At 39.4% G+C, this 20674-nt stretch overlaps 1 protein-coding gene across 1 annotated transcript in view; it reads left to right on the top strand.

Moving 5' to 3' along the window:
* LOC124795038 overlaps positions 1-19323 on the top strand; it is a 221431-nt gene extending 202108 nt beyond the window's left edge. The window contains exons 3-6 of the mRNA XM_047258821.1: positions 4736-4838; positions 5030-5055; positions 12263-12667; positions 18074-19323. Coding sequence (XP_047114777.1) covers positions 4736-4838; positions 5030-5055; positions 12263-12636 — 503 coding nt within the window. The 3' untranslated portion in view covers positions 12637-12667; positions 18074-19323. The remainder of the gene's footprint in view (positions 1-4735; positions 4839-5029; positions 5056-12262; positions 12668-18073) is intronic.
* Positions 19324-20674: the final 1351 nt, after the last annotated feature.

Genomic DNA, 20674 nt, shown 5'->3' with positions numbered 1-20674 from the left:
TGTAGGCTGTCATGGCTGTTGAAACAGCTGCTCTTGAAACATTCTATAAGTTCGTTGTCTTGGTTACTGATGCTCCAGTTAATCGGGCCCCCACAATCTGCCGCCTTTGGAACTGTTAGGTCCTTCATTTCTCGTCGACCTCGGCCTCTGAATGCAAATACGAAGTGGGCACTACTCGTATACAACCTGCACTTATGCCTATTCCGTACTGCACAGCCGAGTCCAGCACGACGCGTGTCTTACCTGCGTTGTTGACCGTAAAACACAACTACCCCATCGCTACAATTGTTCACATTATTTTGCCTATACCCTGTACGTTCCTGGACTGACGAACAACTAGGCGCTCTATCGCACCTCGATTCCCCACCTAGCGAAGCTGCGCAGCGTTTAGCACAATGGACTCACATTCGGGAGGAAGACGATACAAATCAGCGTCCGATCATCCTGATTTAGGTTTTCCGTGATTTCCATAAATCGCTTCAGGCAAATGCCGAGATGGTTCCTTTGAAAGTTCCTTCCCCATCCTCACAAACAACCCGAGATTATGCCTCTCTAGTGACTAGTTGTCGACGGGACGTTAAACCTCAATTTTCCGTTTTTCGATTGCTCCGATAAATCACCCAATCTTAGTGTCCCAGAAAATGTCTGGGACTATTTGGAACAGCAAGTGAAACATCTCAGTTAACACCCTCACAATATGGTAGTTCTAAAGGACCTAACAGTTCTACAGCATCTTATCATCAAATAGTGGCTTCAGCTGGATATGGCCTAGCTGAAGAAACTTGTGGGCTGTCATCCCCGCGAACTGAAGTCGTTAACAAGGCTGAAGGTGGTGTTATCCGGTATTAGTATGATCCTGGTGGTGATTAATTTTTTGTCCGGTATTATCTGTAATCGCTTTCGTAACCTAGATGAATGACTGGCAGAAGAATGATTTTGATATTGATTACCTAAACAGAAGTAGGCACGAACCAAGGCAGAGTCACTCCGTTCAGCAACCATTTCTGGAGATCGCTGTACATATTGTTCCGGTGGCGTTTAATCCCGAAGCAGCCAGTTCAAATCTCAAGTGGAAGAAAATTATACGCACGAGATTTGGTTGACAGGAGGATTGAAGGTTACGGTTTGCAAACCCTGTTACCAGATGTTATAACTATATTCTAACTTAAATTCTAAACCTCTCCTCAGGGTCTAATGAATTGAGAGAATTCTGAACTGTAGTTGGCAATGCATCCGTCAGGTACGATCAAAACTGACAGAGGAGATAGCTACGTGCTGTCGCCGGCTTTCAACTTTTCCATTCTCCCATTAGCAACTTAAGTGCTGTACACTATAAGTACGCACACACATATCACAGTCATATACACTTAAGCAATAATATTTACGTGTCGCGTAGTAAACGTGCCAGTGTGCCATAAGAGAAACAAATCCTGAGTCGAAATAACCTTCGCGTGCACCCGCTCCCCCACTCACCACTGACATACGACCTTTTGTCCACATCCCTCAATTATTCGGCGTAAGCCCCCTCATTTATCCAAAAACGACGTTAAGTAGGACACGGAGTGCATGAGTAGCAAATACATGGTTCCACCTGAGTCTGTCGACGAACTTCTCATTCCCTCTGTATGTTCCTATCCAAATATACTGACCTGGCTCGCGACAGGATGCATAGAAAAATAAATTAGAAAAGAACGTAACAGATGCTGTTCAGCAATTTGTTCTCAGTATTACTCGAGATAGGGACGACTTATACTCGAATTCTGCGGTAAGAGACCATGTACTGGGAGTTAATGTTTAACATAGTTTTTGTTCCAAGAACGAGAAACATCACTCCTGGGCAGCAGCTTGAGTAAAATTTTAAATATTAATTGTAGAATACATAATATAGCAGGGACAGTTACTTTTGTCATGTATTTTGCATCTGCAATAAATTATTAGATATCTTTACTTCAGAGTTAACAATAGTGTCACTAATTTAAACTTTTGTGTTGTAGACAGCAAAAACATTAACGCTTTAGGTATGCTCCCTGATGACTTGTCGAGACTTGAGGCACGAGAAAGCAGGAAGTAATAAGTAAAGAATGGAAGCTAAAATTGGAAAAAATAAACATTACTAATACCTGTCTCTGAGACTCGAGTCGATAATGATAGATATTAAAAAAACAAGTGAAAATTTGGAAATTCTGTCATTTAACACTATAAATCATAGAATAACGTGAAAATCTGAATTTCCCACTTGATGCTAACTTTCTAAACACGAACGTGCAATACGGACACATAGTAGCATGGTCTAACACGCAGTGGAAGAAAACTCCTATATAGTAACTATCTCCGTTTGTCTACTATTTGACAGCCAATAGCTGCTCTATTCTGTCCATCATAAGAATAGCAAAGTAAACAAACACAAACACGATGATTTGTCAGAAGCTGTAGCACACGTACAATGATGATGTCACGCTTTTGAAAGTAGATCCTACTTATGTATTAGATATCTTATTACTAAGTTACGTGAAATGAAATTTTGAGATATTCTGATGTATTAACAGCCGTCAAAGTTTTTCTTAATCACGGTTTAGATATGTAGTTTTTATTTCAAAAATCGTGTTCAGTCACAGTCTCTGTACCGTTATGCTGTGATTGTCGCGCTGTTAATATGTAATATGAAAATGATTGAGGCTGTTTCCTGCTCCGTAGTGAAACAAGCGTGTGGAACACGGTTAAAAAGTGCCGAGGAATAGGTTGTTCTCAATGTTTTTCATAAATTTACAGAAAAAAATTCGGCTTTGAAGTTCTCTGAAGGACTGTATCTGATACAGTTGAGATATAAATTCACATTGGATGTACAGCGGAATCAATAACGAAGTAGTTGATAATCTGAATACGTGCATTATTTATAAAAAAATGATGGTGAATTTTAAAATTACGAGATATAGGTATATCAAATTGAACCAGAGACTGTTGTCGCGTGTGTGAGTTGCGTTTGCGTGAGTATGTGTCTGTCGTTTATTTTTGACAAAGACCTTGTTGAACGAAAGCTTACTTGTGACTGTTTTTGTTATCACTATCTGCGACTCAACATCTCCTATATATGGTATGTGGCAACTTTTCTTTTCATCATATTGTTACATTCCATCCTGGATTTTTCATTGTTAAGACTTTTATCTATGTTCGCCATAAATCCCGCTAGGTGGCAGAACACTCCACAGAAATGCAAATTCACACACTATATAATAAAATTAGGTCGGACATCAGTATTTGTTACAGTTATACTGAGAGAAAAACCTATTTTGTAGGATTCTGAATGAGATGTGGAACATAAAGTTGTGGATTTTATCACAGAGTAATCCATTTAAGGCGCTGAGAACCATAAAAACACATCATCGTCGATTGTGAGACTGTAGCACTTATTCGTGCTTCTGACATCTGTTGATTTTGTGGTTTACCTTTACTGTAGGCCCACATTGTACAATTATTTGAACATTCGCGAAAAGCTGTCTCACTGGTTATTCTGATATTTACTTAAATTGGCGGTAGGGGAAGGTCGAAGACAGTGTGCTTTTGGCCCTTACGACTCTCAGCGCCTCATTTGTATTCTAGTCAAGTGACCTTGTTGGTAGATAGTACTACTTGAATTTAATCATTTCCGCAAACGGCAGTTTGTATTCGGAGTTGGTTGTCTACTGTGCATGAATCGGCTTTCAACATTAACTATGTTGAATCCGTATTAAGCGCTAACAGAAAAGAAAATTACCAGGAAAAGTTAGCCGCAAAAAAAAAATTGGGCATTCCAGATCAGACTCGTTGCCTGAGAAAGTGACGAAATCAAATAAGCGTGACTACAAACGAACATTTAAGAAAGAAGTGTATAATAAGCGAAAGCCGTTATGTGGATGCCTAATTTCCAGCCCAGAAGTTAATTTGTTAACAAATGAATTAGGGATCTTGTACGTTTGTCCGAAAAAATAAAAAAAAAAGCACGAAAACTCCCACTTACACAAAAATGCGAAACGGAGAGTGAGAGAGGTTAAACATTATTTCGTTCTTCTCATAGATTGTACTTAATTATGCACGAAACAACAAAATGCCACAAAACAATTCTTCCTTTTTTCAGACAAGTTATGCAAATTATTATTATTATTATTATTATTGACAGCGGCTGAAATTGTAATATGATGTTAATGAGCGTAACTGTTATACAGCAGATGCTATTAATTTTGCACTCTCAAATTTATCTGAATTTAACAATTAGTGAACATCCAGAATGTGTATCTACGAGCTGCCGCTGGTTGGCAGTACGTATGGAATGGGGTATTGGGTATTTCAATGGAGCTAAAGACTTCGTTTGGCAGATGCAAGCTCGTCTTTCATCGCGACAATTAACACCCCTCTGTTGAGTACATATCTTGACAGCTGAACACGTCACACAATATTTTATCAGAAAATTCATTTCTGTCCAAAAGGGATACGTCTGTGGCGTATCTGTAAACTTTTATTTACACTGTCAGCATTCATTGCCACAGTATTTTTCATAAATGAGGACTGAGACTGCTGTTGGAATGACCTAATTCCGACAAAGATTATCAGAATTTGACAAACATCATTCATCATACGAATCGCTAACCTGGCTTGATCATAAACACGTACATCTTTGTGCAGACACTAGAAAGAAGTAGCCTACTTGTTCGCTACCAGATAATCGTACAGAAGTATATTAATAAACCGTTTTGTGTTACAGATAACGAGACGAAGCTAGGATGGTTACTCACTCTCGCTATCGTGTCGATAGTATCAGCAGCTGTTGGTGCCGTCGTTATGGTCACCGTTCTGCATTGTCGCAAGTAAGTTAACGTTAGCAAATACTTCCGTACTCTTGAAAACGACCATCTACAGTAAATTTTCCTCATATAATTACTCTTAAACAGGCACGTTTGTGATCACTGTAGTTAAAAATATAAGGAATTATTTTCGTAGTAATATTATAAATACCAATGATTACAGATTAAAGGTTATTTTATTTGTTTCTTTGCAGCAGACTGAAGAACCTGAGGTTTGGAGGTAAGTTGCGCTCCAGACCAGAGCAGCGAAATTTAGATGTAAGTCTATATGCACGCGTAAGCTGCTAACTAAATCACTGAATCAGGTTAACTGATTCTTCTGTCGCTTATTGGTAGAACAACTCCGTAATTATATAGGAGAAACACAATATAGTGTATGTTCTGCTGTACGAATTTTTTCTAACCGTTTTTCGGCTGACATGGCCGTCATCAGACTTGAACCTACTATAGACGATAGTCTGCGATGGATTTGTCAACCGAAAACTGGTTAGCAAAATAAATCAGTGCAGTATAACATATACAATATGAGCCTTTCAGCTATAATCTCTGAATGGTTTTATGAATACATAAAAACAAAGATAGACTAAGAGTCAGCTGACAATTTCGCTGTAGAAATTTCGTACGCATCTACTTTTTAGCTTTCATGTTAATATGGGTACAAAATCTCGCCTGTATCGGTTTGTATGACGGTTCTCTCGTAACATTTAAATGCTTCTGGAAGCTAGGCGATATTTCCGATGTTGGATTTCAGGTCACGTAACAAAATTTAAGCTCATGAATTAAGTTCTGCAGTTGAGATACCGTGACATGTACCGATATACACGGCGTGAATTTAAGACCCATGTCAAAGGCAGCTCATTAATTTTCTATCACATACCTTTGATGATGTAAAGAAGGAAGAAACTTTAGATTTTCCCCGATTTCACAGTGTTCTTGTATTGCTAACGACTTCCCCAGACACTGATTTCTGTTTCCAAGTATTATATTCCACAGAGTTTACAAAACACCGCTGTTGTCTAAGCGAAGCATCGTTGATTTCACGAACAGGACAAAAGTATTAAATGTTAACTTTCAGAAGCCTCGAATATTTTCGCAGGTATCTTCTAAGACTCGATGCGAAAATTCTGCGATCGAAAGTAAATAAATGTTTAACGGTCATTTTATCCGTGTAAAGAATGTAAATTAATATATTTGTGATACGATAGCCAAATAAGTTTAAGACGGAACTCAAATATTATCTTAATATCACTATTACGGTGTATGAAGAGCACTTGTTTTCGTACATGAGCTGCTGAACTGCAATTAAAAGCGCTGATATTCTTTTAATATTTAGTAATCGCGAGAAAAATCAAAGACATGACTTTTCATCCATTTCACTAGCTTTAATGGCGTATTGCAAAATACTTCATTTAGTCTACATATCCTAAACTCTACGAACTCTGCAGAATTTCAGCCTCGAGGACATCGATCTTTCTAGATCTAAGGATCTTTTTGCTTTTCTTGCTGTTCTCTATCTTATCTTTTTTTTAAGTATTTCAGATTAAACTATGTATGAAAAACACAATATTATCCTTCCGATCGTGTCAACATTTATTACTGAACAGTAAATATATTTCACACTAAAATTTACTCGTGATTAGGTGCATACTTACGCAGAAAGTCTTTACGCTGATGAGCCAAAACATTATTACCAACTCCTTATCAGGTTGTTTGCCCGTCTTTGGACACAGATACATCACTGATTCTGTTTATGAGGGCACCGACAGTTTGTTGGTAGGTTTGTGGAGGCATGTGGCATAAGATGTCTATGCTCATGCCATGCAAATCGCATAAATAACGGGCCGCTGATTTGCGTACGTGGTGATGGCGCCCGACAGCGACACAGATGGGTTCTATGGGATTTACATCAAGCAAATTTGGTCACCGAGACATCAACTTGTTCACTATAATGCTCCTAAAACCACCGTAGGACACTTTACAGAGCAGACGAGCCTCCGAACCCCACTTTCTGTGGGGAGTCGTGGACGTCCAACCATTTAGTGCCTTGTAGTTTCACTGTCCTGCATCTCTCCGTAGACGCTCGCGACAGTAGCATGTGAACATTCAGTAAGTTTCACCGTTTGCGAGATACTCGTTCAAGGGTCTGTGTAATAATAATCTATCCTTTGTCAAAGTCGCTTACCTCAATGGATTTTCCTATTTGCAGACCATATCTTCGCTCGGGTGATCCGCAGTCTGTGTCTGCTTCGCTTACTTTTGTTATTACGCCACATGCCCGCAACGCCACCAGGTGGGATCCAGCGTGGCGGTGGGTAGTGGTAATAATAATGTTCTGGCTAATCAGTGTACACAACATATTAGTACTTTATTTGGGAAAAGAATCTCTCAGTGTTCATCCAAAGTGAGAATTCAGTCGTTGAATATTTCGACTACTATCAACGCATTTTGGCCGCTGTATTATTCAACTGATAGTGCTCGTAAATTTTTAAAACGCTGCGGTTTCCTATTAATCCGAAAGGCATCCTAGCAATATCGTAATATTTCCTTAAATATTTGCCCACTCCCCCCTCCCCTCCTTAGTAAGCGATGTTTTATTGGGACAGCAGCGATGAAATAAGCCAGTTTCATCGGCTTTCGTGTCATCTTTCGAATTCTAGTGTTTAAATCTTGAAGGTTAGGTAGAACTAACCAATAAGCTGCCATTGTCGGTAAAACTTGGGTAGCGCCACAGAAAACATTTTCGTTTTTTTACTCTACGCCGTTCCTTTCCTTGAAAAGTTCCAGGCAGCCTGTATTTGAACAAAATTCAATACCCAGTTATTTTTAAACCTCTCGCAGCTCTTTCCATCAACAAATGTCCTGATATGGGAACATTTTGAAACTTAGCTTGGTAAACCGGACAAGCGAAGCAGTCGCTGCTCCTTTATGTTTAGTGCTCTCATACATTTTCTCTCTGATTGGAACACCACCCAAGCATTGCCTAATCTAACCTCTGTTTTTAATTATCGACGACACTGTAGAGATAACAAAGCCAAATGTTTTATATATTTTCGCTTTCGACCTCCGTTTGCTGTCAGGACCGTCTTCATTTTGAGCGAAATAACTGTTTGCTTTCGTCCCGATTTTTCTGTCATAACGATTAAAAATTAAATTTGTATTACTGGTATTAACACTGAACACAACTAATCGATTCCGCAGCATTCATTACTGAATTCTGAATCTAAGAAATCTGTAGGATAAGCGGTGGGAATTAATTTCAGAATTATAGTCCAAAAGGTTCATAAGATGTAATCGTAAACCTCTATGAGCAATTCCATCATTACTGACAGTGGAATGCTGGAATCACTGGAGGAGTTGATTTTGTGATCCATTTTATATTCTCATTTCAGAAATGTTAGCGGTGGTAGCTTTAGGTGAATTGCTCGGGATGTTGCCTTTTACTTAAAATAGTGGCTCTAGGCCTGTTATCCACTGACTACAAATTATCTTCAAGCTCTATCGCTGTACCCCTAGGTATACTGTTCGTGGTAATATAAAAATTATACAAAAGGCCACCATCTTGAAAAATTATGTGTTATGCACAGTAGTTTGGTTCACCAAGAAACGAGATTTTGAATCAGAAGAACACATCGAGCTCTGTTTATGAAAATGGAGAATTTCATGTAAAACTGAAGAATAAAATTGAGATTACTAAATGGGCGTCTGCTGAAGTTCGTCCAATAGCGAGCAAGTTCTTAAACAGACGTTTATATATATATGTAATCACTGATTGGTGAAGTTGAAGACGTATCATGCACCAAGAGCTACATTTTTAACGAGGAACACTATACGGAACAATCGATCATCACCCTGTCAATATATTTCATGGTAAATTACTCCCATAAGGTAAGCGTACTTCCTTAGTACAAACGAGTACACCTTCGTAGGTTGTTGATAATGATTATGGACGCCACATTTTCTGAGTTAATGAACTGAAGCTACATCCATATGAGATTAAATCAGTCGTACCAAACGAAATAGGAAACAAAGCTAGACACTGTTCAAAGAACATATCTCTATACCAGTAATGTCTGGATGACACTGAAAATTGAAAGTCGCACACTGAAAATGGACATCAACAAAAACAACTAGCACAAAACGTCATTGATTAATACTCCTCAATTCAGAAACAAGAAACGAATTCTAAGAAACAGCTTACACAGCTTTGACGCCACTTGTAATACTCTATTTACTTACAGAACTTTAGGTCTGACCATGTTAACGGATTTATTGCATCAACCCCCTTTCTTCTATTCCTTGCTGTTGAGTGGCGTTATTAAGCTGAACAAATGTGCGCAAAGTGTAACCCAGGGCCAACATCCAACTATGAATGTGGGAAACCTTCCAAAACCAATCTTAGATAGACAGATAAATAGAACTCATTTCATAGCCTAGGATTTAACAAAGATTTACGCAATAACGTCTCAAACTGGGGAAACACACACCCTATCCCAGCTCCTACGAACAACATTTTTTTTTCGATCTTGAAATTTCACTAATTTATTCTCTTTTTGACACAAGAAATAACTTTTTCTCTTTCCATCTGTTGCAATAGGGATCGCACGTAAAACACGGATAAGCACACCTACACTATACATAAAGGGGTGCGGTGTTCTTAAAGGTCGAATAAATTTGCTCTGCAGTTTAAAACAAAATATACTTTCACCAGGTCACCACAGGTCTTGTTTGCCCACGGAAGAAAGTTGAAATACTGTTCTCATGAAGTTGTGCGAGAGGGAGAGGGGGAGTGTCACTGTAAGAATTGGGACAGATATTGCCCTGATATAGTACAGCCAAGTTTGTGCTACTCTGGTGCGGTAGGAGCAGCGCGTGTCCTGGGAATTTGCGACTCTCTCTGCGTTCCAGTGTGCTCGATCAGCCCTTTCCTTCACACCGATAACAGCCATACAAGGAAGCGACAGAGACCATCTCAGCACTGTTCTGTGAAGGTCTGCATTCGTTTTGATTGACTTAGAAAGTATCGCCACAGCAATGAACAGCACAATTTTTCCTGAACAAGTAAACCGAAGTTGTACAGGGGATCCCACTAATTCAGGCTAATTTGGCTACTCAAGGCGCAAGCCTATCCACTTGGGCGGGAAATCACGCAAACAACTGACAATTTTCTTTGTTAAATACAGTTTGTAATTTCTAGGCTTATTTTGACCTCAGTGACCCCGTCCTCTCGTTTTGAAACAGCAACGAATTATTGGAGCCGCGCAGGATTAGCCGAGCGGTCTTAGGCGCTACAGTCATGGACTGTGGGGCTGGTCCCGGCGGAGGTTCGAGTCCTCCCTCGGGCAGGGGTATGTGTGTTTGTCCTTAGGATAATGTAGGTTAAGTAGTGTGTAAGCTTAGCGACTGATGACCTTAGCAGTTAAGTCCCATAAGATTTCACACACATTTGAACATTTTTGAATTATTGAATTATTTCGTCTCACACACACACACACACACACACACACACACACACACACACACACACACACACACACAATATAATCAAAAGTATCTGGACACCCACCTGTTAGTGGATATTAATCTGGAATGTACCCACTCTTCGACTTTGTGGCTTCTTGAATTCTGCTATGGATACTTTCAGTAATGTGTTTTGAACGTCTGTTGAAGAATAGTAGCCAACTTTTATTCAAGAGCCGACAACAGAGAATTATTTGGAAGTTGGGGTCTACTTGATCCCAAAGATGTTCCATTGGGTTCAGGACGGGCACTCTGGGCAGTCCACTCCTTTTCAGAAATGTTATTGTCCACAAACCATTGCCTCACAGGGACTGTTTTATGAGAGGCTGTATTTCCACACTGATACTAAAAATGATCGTCTCCGAACTGCTCCTCTACTATGCACAGTACATAATGCTGTTAGATACACTACTGGCCATTAAAATTGCTACACCAAGAGGAAATGCAGATGATAAAAGAGTATTCATAGGACAAATATATTACACTAGAACTGACATGTGATTACATTTTCACGCAATTTGGGTGCATAGATCCTGAAAAATCAGTACCCAGAACAACCACCTCTGGCCGTAATAACTGCCTTGATAGGCCTGGGCATTGAGTCAAACAGAGCTTGGATGGCGTGTACAGATACAGCTGCCCATGCAGCTCCAACACGATACTACAGTTCATCAAGAGTAGTGACTGGCGTATTGTCATGAGCCGGTTACTCGACCACCATTGACCAGACGTTTTCAATTGGTGAGAGATCTGGAGAATGTGCTGGCCAGGGCAGCAGTCGAACATTTTCTGTATCCAGAAAGGCCAGTACAGGACCTGCAACATGTGGTCGTGCATTATACTGCTGAAATGTAGGGTTTCGCAGGGATCGAATGAAGGGTAGAGCCACGGGTCGTAACACATCTGAAATGTAACGTCCACTGTTCAAAGTGCCGTCAATGCGAACAAGACGTGACCGAGACGTGTAACCAATGACATCCCATACCATCACGCCGGGTGATGCGCCAGTATGGCGGTGACGAATACACGCTTCCAATGTGCGTTCACCGCGATGTCGCCAAACATGGATGCGACCATCATGATGCTGTAAGCAGAACCTGGATTCATCCGAAAAAATTACGTTTTGGCATTCGTGCACCCAGGTACGTCGTTGAGTACACCCTCGCAGTCGCTCCTGTCTGTGATGCAGCGTCAAGGGTAACCGCAGCCATGGTCTCCGAGCTGATAGTCCGTGCTGCTGCAAACGTCGTCGAACTGTTCGTGCAGATGGTTGTTGTCTTGCAAACGTCCCCATCTGTTGACTCAGGGATCGAGACGTGCCAGCACGATCCGTTACAGCCATGCATGCGGATAAGATGCCTGTCATCTCGACTGCTAGTGATACGAGGCCGTTGGGATACTGCTCGGCGTTCCGTATTAGCCTCCTGAACCCACAGACTCCATATTCTGCTAACAGTCATTGGATCTCGATCAACGCGAGCAGTAATGCCGCGATACGATAAACCGCAATCGCGATAGGCTACAATCCGACCTTTACCAAAGTCGGAAACGTGATGGTACGCATTATCCTGCTTACACAAGGCATCACAACAACGTTTCACCAGGCAACGCCTGTCAACTGCTGTGTGTATGAGAAATCGGTTGGAAACTTTCATCATGTCAGCACGTTGTAGGTGTCGCCACCGGCGCCAACCTCGTGTGAATACTCTGAAAAGCTAATCATTTGCATATCACAGCATCTTCTTCCTGTCGGTTAAATTTCGCGTCTGTAGCACATCTTCGTGGTATAGCAATTTTAAAGGCCAGTAGTGTAGACGTTAAGCTGCGCCATTGTCAAGCTGATAAATGTGCTGCGCTTGCCTCATTCAGCAGAGAAGTGTGTCTGACGCGCGCGCCCGTTGCCGTTGCAGGCGTGTGCTCCTCCAGGTCGAGCCAAAGAGCGCGGGCGCCTGCGCCGGCAGCGCCAGCGGCGGCGGGCGCTGAGCTAGCGACGCGGCCGTCGCCGGGGAAAGTGGCGCCCTGCGAGCGCGAGCGTGCCTGCCGCGAGAACCACTACACGCTGCACGAGGACGCCGTGTACGCGGAGCTTGACCGCGACTCGACCGCCTTCCACAACGGCGCCTACACCGGCTCCGACACCGAGCCCAGCAGCGCCTACTACTCGGACTTGTCGGCGGCCGACCGCGACCGCCCGTACGAGGCTGTCGCCTGGGAGGGCCAGCCCAGCAGGCCGGCTCTCTCGGCCATCACCGAGACCCTCACCGTGCCTTCAGACTACGTCTAGCCCACAGCTGCCGATTCTCTTGCAACGTTAGGTACTTAACTTGTTTATCATTGGGCCCTTACTTACTATGCTTAATGTAGTCGTCTGCAGTTCAATGTCTGGTTTGATGCAGCTCTCTGTGTCAGTCTATCCTGTACAAATATCCTCATAACTACTGCAACCTACATCCACCTGAACCTGTGTTCTGTGGCCAAATCGTGGTCTTCCTTACAATTTTTTCCCTCCGTACCTATCTCCTTTGCGAAGTCAACTATTCCCTGATGCCTCAGAGTGTGACCCATCAACTTAGTCTGTCTTGCCAGTTCAATTTGCCACATCTTCATTAATTACTCCATCTATCCACATACAGGACGAACCCCTAACTCCACAGATAAAATTTCCATGTTGTTCAGGTTATTTTCTGAGTATTCATCCCCTTAGGGGTTCAGTTTCCAGAAACACTGAAACACTTATTTTTTTTATTTGCCACCAACAAGTCAAGTACCAATTTTCATAGATATAACTTTAAAAATACTTTAGTAGTTCTTTAACAGTGATGTACTAAAAAAAAAAAAAAGCTTTCACCCCATAGGGTTAAATTTCCAAAAATACTGAAACGTTTATGCCCTTATATCTGACATAGAAACAAAATACCAATTTTCGTAGATCCAACTTCAAAATTGCCTTAATAGCGACATTTTTGTAAAAAAAAAAAAAAAATAAATAAATAAATAAATAAAATAAAAAACCCTTCATCTCCTATTTCACCCCTTAGGGTTGGAATTTCAAAAAGTCCCTTCTTAAACAACATGTACAGTATAAGATCCACACCTTCTCCAAATTTCAAGTTTCTACCCTTAGCAGTTTGGGCTGGGCCCTGATCAGTCAGGCAGGCGGGACATACATACAATATAGGATGTTTCAAAAAGGACTTAAAAGCTTTAAAAAATCATATAAATTTATTGGAAGAAGATACAGAGTTGGTTTATTGTTATTCTGTAGGGAAACACTTCAAGTTTTTCTACTTTAAACTAAACATGTTATATGTGACTTCTGTTGGTTATCCTGCACACATCCCATCAGAAGTCAATTTCTTCCCAAAATCGCTGTAGCATTGCAGGTGTAACTTGCTCAGTGGCGTGTAAATTCTTGCTCTAAGTTCAGATAGAGAAGCCGGCACAGGATGTACAAACAAGATATCCTTGATGAATCCCCATTAAAAAATATATGTCAGGGCTGGGAAAGTTGGGGACCATGTAATTGGCGCATCACGGCCAATCGATTGACCTGGAAAGTGATCACTTAGAAAATCCCAGACGTCAGCCAGATAGTGAGGTGGTGCACCATCTTGTATGATGTAAACATTTCATTCTTGGTCATCCTCAGCGATCTGTGGTATCAAACATTGTTGTAACATATCCAGGTACACTATCCCGTTGATGGATCTCTCATGAAAAAAAGGGGCAGTACACTTTGTTCTTGCTCAATGCACAAAAAATGGTCAGTTTAGAGCTATAACGAACATGTTGCAATGTTTGATGTGGATTTTCACTGCCCCAAATCCTACAGTTATGCGTGTGAACCTTGCCACTCATCAGAAAAGATGATTTTGTCCAAGAAGGTTTCATGTTCATGTAATCAATTTAACATATCCGCACAGAAGTTCTTGTGAGCAATTTTATCAGTGTCTTTTATTGCTTGTATGATCGTCAACATGTATGGTTTCAAACGGAAATGGTTTCACAACATACGCCAAACAGTCGTATGTAGGATTTGCAGTTCACGAGATGCACGCTGGGTCGATTTTGTAGGGCTGTTGACAGAACGTTGCCTCTCTCACTCAACATCATCAGATGTGCTTGGATGACCTGATGATTTCTCATGTCTTACTGAGCACCCTGTTTCCAAAAAACATTTATGCCACTCATAAATTGTAGGCCTGCTAGGAGGATCTTTGGTGTACTTGGTACAGAAATCATGCTGAACTGTTGTCACCGACTTCGATTCTTCAAACCAAAATACACAGCTAGCACACTCGGGTCCAGTGATTCGGCACTAGTGAACTATACAAAACTTGATGTATTTCCCTACAAATTGACACAACAATCACCTCTATATTATAAATTAATTTATATAAATTTTCAAAGTTGTAAAGTCCTTTTAGAAACACCCTTTGTATTATGTTTGTGCATGGAGACTTTACTTGCAGCAAAATTAATTGGATAAAAGTGCAGAAGTTAAATAATAAGCTAATTTTCATTATTTATAAAATGCAATTTTTATTCTGTAAGGAAATAAAATACACGATGCACTAACACTGAATTATGCGCTGCTCTAATTATGTGAAAAAAAGGAAACAAAAATATGTTGTCAGCTCCCAGTTTCTCTGTTACACATCCAATTATGTTTCATTCCATACCAATGCTCTCAATAATACTGGTGATCCTACCATTTACTATATCATTTCCGTAGTCTACCAAAACAACTGAACCATAGTTTTCATAGAGTGAAACTCTGTTGACGACATAGTGTGTGTCTCTTTTGGAAACAAACTCATTCGATTGTTGACAACAGTAATGCCCACTCTTCACTTGCATTCACTACTGCTCGATTCTGTCACGGGTTTGTTTTTCTGGCAGTTTTACTTGTACATTTACACTTGTACACAGTACTGTGGATAGGTTTACTGCTGAAGAGTTGTCCAATATGCACCCCGTGTATGGATTCACTGAGCACAGTGGAAAAGTGGCACAATGACGCTGTGCCTAGCCTCTCCCACTGTTACGGAAACCACATGAAGTACTTTTGCATATGTCCAAGGATCAATTCATTACTCCATTTCTTGTGTTGTACGTTTTGGTGATTCCATATCACAGGCTTTTTCACTGTTATGAAGATATTTTTGCATGCAAATAGTGAACTTGGGAAAAAATTAAAGTTGCCATCTGTCCAAAGGTCGATTTGGCCAGCAGAGTGCCTTACTAGGCATGGTCCTGTTGGACACGGTATTACCTCACCCTCCTACATCCTTTCAACTGGTTTACACAGCCAATTATAGGACGACTTACAGTTTAACATTGACTCTGAACCACAATACAAATCAGCATTTTTCAAATCAATAAACATTGGCAGTAGTTAAGGAGGTGTAAGTTATAGTAAAAATCCTGGGGCTAACTGGGTGTCAAATACAAGACTTTTGAATTCTGTATCGGGCACTTTGTCATTGAAGAAATCATAGTTACATTCGTTCTCCTCAACAAGCCACCAGAGACCACCTCCCTTTTATACAGAAAAACTCTGAAAATATCCTTGAATAACCTCTAAGATTTTGTTGGTTAGCTGGGGTTCACTCTGTACAGTCTGATTTAACTTATCTGACAACTTACATTTAAGGTGGAAAGCTGCAATGTTGTGACGAGTACTACCTGCAGGCAGCCACCACAACACTGTGCTCTCCATGGTGATACAAAATCACTGTAGAATCTGTGCCTGCTACAAAAATTGTGCGAAAATAAATCTGAGGCTCATGTATGATCTATATCTCTATGTTTCATTTCAAAAATTTGTTTTTAATTTTAACTAGGACTGCACTGAGGCTTTTTTCTTGGAGTAGGTGAAAATTTTGCATTTCGAAAATCTCCTTTTTTCAATAATGAGTTGCACAGCATTGGTGGCAACACATTGGAAGCAAACTACACTATGCTCCCAGTGGTTTTTAGTGTATGGTAATAGTTTACCATACTGGCTGTCAAATAACAACCACTTTAAATTGGACAGTACTACTTATCCAAGCCCCACTTCAAAATCTTCTACTCTCTTCTTGCCTGTATTGATTTTGTCTGTGTTCCACTTTCACATAAAGGTAAATTTACAATAGGCATTAACAAATTTTCATACACATTTTTCTTGCTATTGACAGTCTGCCTTTTACAGCCTGTTTACTTCAGCCATTGTCAGTTATCTTGCTGCTTAAATACCTAAACAAATCTAATACTTTTACTGTCTCAGCATCATCCGATTAAATATCACTTTTATGATTCTTATTGTAATGTTATCTATGTTCATCTAATAATTTCTTTTCAAAACACTATCCATTCTTTTCAACTGATCTTCCACATCTTTTGCCATCTTTGACATGATTATGCTGTCATCAGTAAATCTCAAAGTTTTTATTTCTTCTCCCTGAACCTTAAATCCATTTTCCAAATTTCTCCTTTATTTCCTTTACTACTTGTGCAACATACGTATTAAATAAACATAAGGGGTAAGCTACAATTCTGTGTCACTCCTTTCTAGACTACTGCTTTCCTTTTGTGTCCTTTGAGTTTTATAAGTGCAGTCTGGTTTATATAAATTTTGTAGATAATCTTTCACTCCCTTTATTTTATACCTGTGAACTTCATAATATGAAAGAGTGTATTTGAGTCAACATCAAATTGTCTTCTCATATTCTCCTCCTTTAACGGTCTCTCTACAATCTCACCTCTTTCTTAATTTATCTAACGATTTGTTTTGTATTCAGTGTCAGCTCATTATTATTTTTAGTATTCCATTTTCTTTCATTCTTTTGACATGGTCTCTCCATTTACTTCTACACTTTTGAATCTGTTTATTAATACAGGCAACTCCCGCTTCTTGCCAGAATGCTGTGTCCTTTATTCTGTCTAACGGGCTGAATTCAGGCTCTTCTTAAAAACCCGATCTTTGCAGCTTGTATTCTGCATTACTGTCAATGTCTCTCTGTCATATAGTGAGAGCAGATTACTGACTTTGTTCTACAGAACTTTAATTGGGTTTCTTTTTTCATTTATTTATTCAGTGTTATGCATGTGACCCCACTGGCAGAACAAAATATTCCCTTTTTCTTTAGTGCATCTCTTTCATGAAGAAGACAATATTTTTCGAGAAGTTGAACTCATTTACTCTATTTACTGACTGTTTATTGGCACTTTACTTGGGACTGGGCCTGTTACATTATACAACATTCCATGGATCCAATGGAAATGAGTCTCTGGGATAGGGAGAAAAGTGAAAGGTGTCATTTTATTGAACACAATAGAATAAATTCACTTATCACACAAGATTATAATATTACACTAGTAGAATTAATTATAGAATAACCTAAAACACTAACTTCAAGAGTTTCTGTCAATTAGCTATGTCCAATAGCAGTTGAGCAACAGAAAGACCTTTAATTCAAGCCTAAATTCCACCCCTTCATCTATAAGACATTTAATATACTCAGGTAAGTTGCTGAATACATGTGTACACATGTGGCTCACTCCTTTCTGAACTAATGCTAATGCGTTTAAGTCTTTGCAGTCTCTCTCTCTGTGTGTGTGTGTGTGTGTGATAATTATAGCTTGTTTTTATACTCCTGTAAGTAGTGTTTCATCAAAAAATGTTTCATTTTATTTGAGGCCTGTATTACCTCTATCCAATGTACATTGTTTTCCAGATGTGAGGAGGGCTTCAAGACAACGGATGAAGCTCTTCTGGTATCAACGAGGTCTGGCAGGGTTGCCCTGGAGCTTACATCAGTGCAGACAGCTCTTGTCATGCTGCAGTTTTTTTTTCCAGATGAATAATGCTATTTCACAGTGTTGTGTAACTGACAGTGGCTCAAGAACCACATTTGAAACATTTTGACTGAAACCTCTAGGACAACATTATCATCAGTCTTTCACACCTCTGATCATCAGGATATCTGGCAACTTAGCTGGGTGGCGTCCTCTGCATTTTGTGTGCTTCACTTTCCACCTCTACAGAACAACCGTTCTCACTTGCTTATTCTTCCATAAAAATTAAAGTGACTACAATCATATTGATATAGGTGCACAGTGTGAACTGCAGGCACTGTCCTCCTGTACTAAAGGAATCACTGGACTGTGGTTTGGAGGGGCATGTATCCAGGTCCATTGCTTTGAAGTATGACATATAAACGAGTGCTATGGGGTTATTATACAAGCCCATAAAAATCACCTCTTTGAGCAAAGTTCTCTCCACTGTTTCCTCCAACCATACCCCATATTAAAGATTTGGGATTTCCTGTGCTTATACAGTTTGCCTCTGGATGTGGGACCACCTAGTTTCTGGTCATCCTCTGCAACATTATGTATTTCCCATAAGCATTTTGCAAGTGATACTTTTTAAAGATGAATCTCAGTAACAGTATTTGTGAAGAATGAATTTTTCTCCCTGTAGCGGAGTGTGCATCAGTATGAATCTTCACAGCAGATAAAAGTTGGGTGCTAGATCTGGACTTGAACTCAGGTTTGAGTCCCAGTCTGGCATACAGTTTTAATCTGGCAGGAAGTTTCAATGTGGCTGTCAAATGCATCTACTATAAGTATACAGAATTGTTTTTCTGATTTGTTTAGGGAAGAAATAGTGTGTTGTAAATATGCAAAATCCTCAATAGTACCACACGATAAATATGAATAACTGATTAAATTGGTACCAACCACATACAGGATGCATGAGTCACAGACAGGAACAATTAAAATAATACTAGAAATATTTAAGCTTTCGAACAAAGTTCTTCCTCAGAAGTAGAACCCTCACACATTCACACAACTTTGTTGTTGTGGGAGATCTATTTCTGAGGGACGACTTTGTATGAAGGCTTAAATAGTTCTACTGTTCTTTCCATTGTACCTGTGTGTGACTCAACACCTCCTCTACGTGGTGAGTAGCAATCTACCCTTAGCATGTTGTTGTTATTCCATCTTAGACTTTCCATTGTTTGGATAACTGATTAAATGTATTTATCTGGCATACTCTCGCAGTTTTACACAGAAGTGGTGCAAACTTTGTACTACTGTACAGTAATTTGAGGTCTCCTATAGAAGCAGCATTACACTATACAAAAACACTCAATCAGTTCTTATCTAATGTGTTAATCACTAGCTGCCATAGGCAGCAACTCCAGCAGTAAAGCAATGTATTTTCCAAGAATTTCTCACATTAATGCTCACATACATGAGTCAATATAGACACTGATGTAAATATCTTTCTAAAACATTTTATGCATCTGTAATATGAGAGCTTGTCATGTAATTTTTTTTATTTTTATTTATTTTATTTTATTTTTTTTTTTTTTTTACATGTGACGGAAGTAGTAAGGGTTGTCATTTCTTGTTCATATTTATTCGTGAGAGTTTGACAGATTAACTGTTCTAAACTTTGAATACTCTCAGTGAGTACACACTTGTATACCACATTGTTAGCAATTGACAATATATCACACTTATTTCTTGCACAGGTTATTCACAATATTTCAAATCGGAAATTGTATATTTCAGTCACATTTTAATTTTATACAGAAACTGTCAATTTTGAATAATTCAAAATTTCTTCAGCTCCCTTTCCCCAACATAGGGCACAAACAGGCATAGATTTAAATACAAGAGAACTTAAATAAATGCTGACAGAATAAGATACCAAACCAATTTGTTCAACTTACATGAAGAATCTATGGATGAATTTAATCACATAATACTACAAACGTAAAATAATCATTCAGTCAGGCACAAACAGGGAAAAAATTATAAATGTATGCTAAAACACAATATTCCCTGTCAATTATGTAACAAGAGACTGGAAGTGGCTTCAGATGTTCATAATAGAAGTAAGAGACCAAATGCTGCTTATATCATACAAGTGTAATCCAATACACACTGCAAAAAACTACTGTTCTTAATATGTCTGTTTTTACATCTGGTCACAAATAGACCAGCATAACAACAACAACAACAACAACAACAACAACAAAAATCAACAATAATTTGATGGTTTTTGAAGGTGCATATGCTGCACAAGACATTCATCTTCAACTTTAATCTGTAGAAAAGATCTGACAATTTCTTTCTGTCCTAGCAAGACTGAGAAATACATTCTGAATTGGACTGTAAATATGTATAATTACTTCTCTTTGCGACTTATGTAAACTGCTTTTTTTAAATAAATGTAAATATTTTTAAAACTATTACATGCAGATATAAGAATAATATTTCATTCAATTACTTTACCAAAATTATGTAGTGAACAAAGTGTGGTT

Source organism: Schistocerca piceifrons, chromosome 4 (genome assembly GCF_021461385.2).
Source record: "Schistocerca piceifrons isolate TAMUIC-IGC-003096 chromosome 4, iqSchPice1.1, whole genome shotgun sequence".
NCBI classification, from domain to species: domain Eukaryota; kingdom Metazoa; phylum Arthropoda; class Insecta; order Orthoptera; family Acrididae; genus Schistocerca; species Schistocerca piceifrons.
The sequence above is the reverse complement of the archived record's forward strand: the minus strand, read 5'-3'. Positions and strand labels throughout refer to the sequence as shown.